The 4,907-nt window shown below is 41.5% G+C and overlaps 1 protein-coding gene across 1 annotated transcript; it reads right to left on the bottom strand.

Annotated features, from left to right (window-relative positions):
• Positions 1 to 2,158: 2,158 nt before the first annotated feature.
• On the bottom strand, positions 2,159 to 4,598 carry pmp22a (peripheral myelin protein 22a). Its single transcript, XM_066642487.1, has 5 exons — positions 4,441 to 4,598; positions 3,596 to 3,685; positions 3,388 to 3,481; positions 3,045 to 3,185; positions 2,159 to 2,939 (listed from the first exon to the last, which is right to left on the bottom strand). The coding sequence occupies exons 2-5, from the start codon at positions 3,671 to 3,673 to the stop codon at positions 2,791 to 2,793; spliced, it is 462 nt and encodes a 153-aa protein (XP_066498584.1). The 5' UTR covers positions 3,674 to 3,685; positions 4,441 to 4,598; the 3' UTR covers positions 2,159 to 2,790.
• Positions 4,599 to 4,907: the final 309 nt, after the last annotated feature.

Genomic DNA, 4,907 nt, shown 5'->3' with positions numbered 1-4,907 from the left:
CAGATAATTCACAGGTCAATTAAAAAATAAATAAATAAATAATGATATCTTTTTCTATTCGCTGATAACGAACCCACCCCCCCACCGCAACACTGCCTGCCCACACTAATAAACTGATTGGCTGACTGACAGTCTCTTTGCAGAGCATAGGCCAACCAGAACCCTCCCTGTTTTGCATGTGCTTCATGAATATACATGAGGGAAGCACATTACCACAAGGTACAATACCACAAGCAAGTACGGCGAGAAGGGTCTGGCTGCAGACGTGCAGTCTCTGCCGCACATGCACCGCCAGCGTATTCACGACGTTGGTGCACTCTCTGCCACGTTGTGTCTGTTGAGGAATACATTTGCGCTTGATACACGCGGCCGGTGTGATTACAGCAATGGTGTGAAATTAGCTTCACGATCACGTTTTTAGCTGTATTTATTCATTTCTGTTATTCAGTTGTGATAAATAAAAAAATGTACTGACCCAAAGGTTTAGTACTGTTTAACGTCACATATGTAAATAAATGAATAAGTCTCATGTAGCCAAAATTTGATATGAAAAATATTCAGAAAAAAAATGTAGCTTTGTCCCGTATGTTATTTCGAAATGAAAGAGGGATAAAGAAAATGACAACAATCTCGAGTAAATCCTGTCACTCTGCCGAGCAAAGACATACAACGCACTGTTGAGCTTTAAGACGGACGCTGAATGGACGTTAGCTTTGTCAGACTGATGGTCGAGTTTATGAGCTCAAGAAAAAACAAAACTGCTTTATTGCTAAGAGGTTCGGCTTGTAGAGATACACAGAGTACACACGTGAACCGGGCACATTCCAACCTACAGAGAGAGAGAGAGAGGGAGTAGGCTACACACTACAAAGTGCACATGTCTACTAAATGCATGCTACACCGTTACTCTACACTGATAATAATGGGTGATTATGGCACCTTTAAAAAAATAAACAACCCTACCGTGACGATTAGGTCTGTTTTATTATCAGAAATATCCAGCTACTGCTCAGCTGCATGAAGAACATTCAGTGGAAGCTGTCATCATATATAGCACCAGAACTCTACAAAGATTACACAGTGTTAAGATATCCATCGATTCGTAAAACAGAAACAGCCAAAGAAATCCGTTCTTCTGTGCAGTTTCTGTCACTGTGGCAGAGAGTGCATGTGCATGTCTGTGGCCAGACTCTACTGAGTATGGCCTTACTCTCCCTCTCTCTTTTTCCCAAAGAAAAAAGTATGTGGGTGGCACAGTGGCGCAGCAGGAAGTGTTGCAGTCACACAGCTCCAGGGACCTGGAGGTTGTGGGTTCGAGTCCCACTCCGGGGGTGACTGTCTGTGAGGAGTGTGGTGTGTTCTCCCTGTGTCTGCGTGGGTTTCCTCTGGGTGACTGTCTGTGAGGAGTGTAGTGTGTTCTCCCTGTGTCCGTGTGGGTTTCCTCCGGGTGACTGTCTGTGAGGAGCGTGGTGTGTTCTCCCTGTGTCCGCGTGGGTTTCCTCCCACTCTGTGACATAGTTTAGCTGGGTCTATGTGATTAGCCTTTCCTTACAGTAAACATATTTTTAAATACAGAAATGGAAACAGTACCGTTAGCCGACTTATTGTCTTCTCATTCAGAACAGACATCCATTAATTGTCTTATATGGAATTTCTCAGGAGAACTCAGTAGATTCTTTTCACCTATAGGGACTGCATGGAAATACACCCGTCAGCTGGAACATCTGTTATTTTCCTCCCACGAAGAAAAGATTTTAAAAGATGACTTCATTTTCTTGAGTCCCCCATGAGATGGGGTTTGCTCTAATTTCCTCCAAGCTCTTTACCATAGCGGCAAAGCTAGCTGAGGTCTTCTACTGGGATCATACTGCTGTTATTTATCTTGATGTTAACACAAGTTGACGATTATTTGTGTATATATTAGCATTAGGCTGTGCTAAATGAAGTTCACTCTGGCTATGGGAACAATAACACACACACAATGCACTAATTAAAGTTTCTTATTAATAGGGGCTTTGACCCACTGCGATGAGATTCAGTTTTATTGGACAGTAATAAAAATGAGATGACCGTGTGTGACTAGTGTATTGACGGTTCTACCTCGGGTGACTCTTTAAAATTAAAATACCGCAAGTGAAGACAGAGAAAAATTAGATATTATTTATTTGTCTTATTAAAAAAAAGGTATACAGAAGAAATTATTAGCTTTTAAAAGTAAAATACACAACATAAAATGATTCTGTTCAATTTAACACAAACGTTGAGCCTATAGGGATGGCTGGCAATTGTATTTAGTGAAGGCAAAAACGTAGCACCATTTCATCATTTGAAAGAACAAAAAAAAAACAATACTATAAAATAAAACTTCATTTTGGTTTGCGCACAGAAACACAATTACAATTTCAAGTCATCATCAAACAGTTTCCCTTTGAGAGCATACATCTTTTAGATATAAGGCATTCGATAATGGGTAAAACAACACAAGCATAAACAGGTACGTATACTCTTCTCTCCTTTGGGGTCAGCTTTAAAATATGGAGCCTTCATTGACGATACTTCTACATTCATATTTACAAAAGCTATGTAAAAGTGACATAAATAGAATCACAAGCCACAGACGGCATGGCGTATGGTCCTCTACGAGTTGTCATCACGGTGGAGCTCATGACTTGTCACTTTGCTTGATCTCATTTGGCGTTAATAACACAGGCCAAGAGGAGAGGGCCGTTTCGAGTCTGTGGACGTAGTGTTAGTCTCAGTGATGCTGTGGGAGGGACCTCTGCACAGCCCTCATTCTTTCTTCCTCAGAACGATGTAGATGAACCCACTGAGCAGAGTGAGAGGAAACGCCAGCCAGGCCAACACGAAGGCGTAGCCGTACGATCCTGCATCCTCAGTCATCACTGTGTAGATTATTGCAGCACTCATCACAAAGAGACCTGAGAGAGAGAGAGAGAGAGAGAGAGAGAGACTCTCTAACACCTGTTTTTCTCTCTATGAGGAGGAACATTTCAAATATGGCTGGTATGAGAGAATATACTCACTGGAGAGGACCTGGAAAGCAGCAGTGAAGAAAAATCTGCCTCCTTTGGACAAGGTGAAGAGCTGGCACAGGAAGAAGATGAAGGAGAGCATGCAGAATAGCGTGGCCAGGACCATCAAAGCTTGAACCGCCTGCAGCCAGTCTGAATCACAACAAAACACATTCTGCACATTCACAATATCACTGAAGTAGAAAATAAACAATGTGGGTTTGATATGAACTTGCTAATGACCCTGAGAAGCCTTGCAAATGCTTTGCACTATTGTGTTACATTACAAAAAAACCATGAACTTTCCAAAATATCTGATTAAGCTTGGCCCAAACAGACCATCAGTTTGGCCTACCTCCATCAATAGTATCGTTGCATTTATATCCTGCTTCTTGATGTGTGCAGGCATACCACAGATGAGAGCTTTCATTTCCAACCGTTTTCCAGGCCTGGATTAGGGGACGGCCAAGAGCAAATGAGTCATTTTATCAAGTATGCAAACTTTACATTGTTGGGGTGTGGAGTGAAATGACATTAAGCACCGGAAACATGCTCAAACTCACATTGGCGGCTGTGGAAATGATGAGGAGAATAATATCTATGGCGTGCAAGATTACAATTGCAAATAGAACAGCCAGCATGGTGGTGTCTGCCTGAAGAAAACAACAACAAAAGTGCAGAAGCAGTGATGAACAGAGAGGAACCTCCCACCATTGATTTATTTCAAGTTAGTTTCCAGTAACAAATGTAGTTCTCTTTTTGAACACCAGGGTGAGCTCATTTCAAACGACTAATCACTAAACACTTCAGTAAACACTCCTTTAAAGTGCGAAAAAAAACGTACTTAGGTTTATAAACATAAGTTTGTTTTAAAGCTGTCTATATTTCACTAAAGGACATAACACCAGTCTTCTCCAGTGGGAGGAAAATGGCGGGAAATCGTTTAGCGTTACCTTACCATAAAAACAAAATATGAAATGGAATTTTAACAAACTCCATGCAAATTAAAAACAGTAAAATGATAAAGGATTAACTTTAAATGTTTATAAAGCCCAGTTAGACCCCCCAGGCAGCTGTTTGTGTCCACGGTGGGACCGTTACTGAAGCGTTCAGACTCTGAGGGAAAGTATTGGGGCGTAGTCTGTGATACACATCCCACCAACTTCTAACTCGAGCAGACGAGCGCTGAAACGACTTTACAACAGTGAATAATATACTTCATGGAAAAACCACACTGAACCGAGCGAGAAAATAGTGAGAAATTCCTCCAGGTTGGGGAAATAAAACCAAATGATTCTTGTTCCAATGATAAATCTTCAAAGACCCGGCTCTGTGAATAATCCTTAAAAAATAGAATTGAATGTGGAGTTTGTGAAGAAAACAAATGACCCGTGCAAGTCCAACTTACAGGGAAGCAAAAATCCTGGAAAGTAAGAAAAAGGAAAAGACGAGTGCAGGAGGAAAACGCCGAGCAGCTTTTACTATGGGATCCTACTATAGATTCCCCTAACCGCGACTCCTGTATTCCAGATGTAGCGCCACAGCACTATTTTCTTTCCCGTTTTTTTTTCCTCAGGAACGTGAGAACACCGCCCTGTAAAGCGGTGCTACGTCACCAAACACTCCCTCCGCCCCGGCCCACAACCGGGAGTACTACAATGTTTTGGTAGAGTGCAGGCTAAACCTACAGTGATCTTTGAGGGAAATGTTTGTGCTATATATCTGCAGTAATTCATATTTTTATTGCATATTATTCAACACACTGCAGTGCTCCACGAACATCGTTTTCTAAACGTTTTAAAAGTTTAGGTTAACTCCACAATGCATTTGAAATTTGTCACTGGTCCAACTCACCACATATTTTAAGGAAATGTT

Source organism: Hoplias malabaricus, chromosome 13 (genome assembly GCF_029633855.1).
Source record: "Hoplias malabaricus isolate fHopMal1 chromosome 13, fHopMal1.hap1, whole genome shotgun sequence".
In the NCBI taxonomy this organism is placed as follows: domain Eukaryota; kingdom Metazoa; phylum Chordata; class Actinopteri; order Characiformes; family Erythrinidae; genus Hoplias; species Hoplias malabaricus.
This window is presented reverse-complemented; position numbering and strand designations above follow the sequence as displayed.

Excerpts from the sequence above, each read along its gene's own strand:
- pmp22a (XM_066642487.1), bottom strand. The coding sequence starts at position 3,673 with ATGCTGGCTGTTCTATTTGCAATTGTAATCTTGCACGCCATAGATATT. Across the intron at positions 3,482-3,595 it reads TCATTTCCACAGCCGCCAAT|GCCTGGAAAACGGTTGGAAA; the intron begins GTGAGTTTGAGC and ends CCCCTAATCCAG. Across the intron at positions 3,186-3,387 it reads CAACGATACTATTGATGGAG|ACTGGCTGCAGGCGGTTCAA; the intron begins GTAGGCCAAACT and ends GTTGTGATTCAG.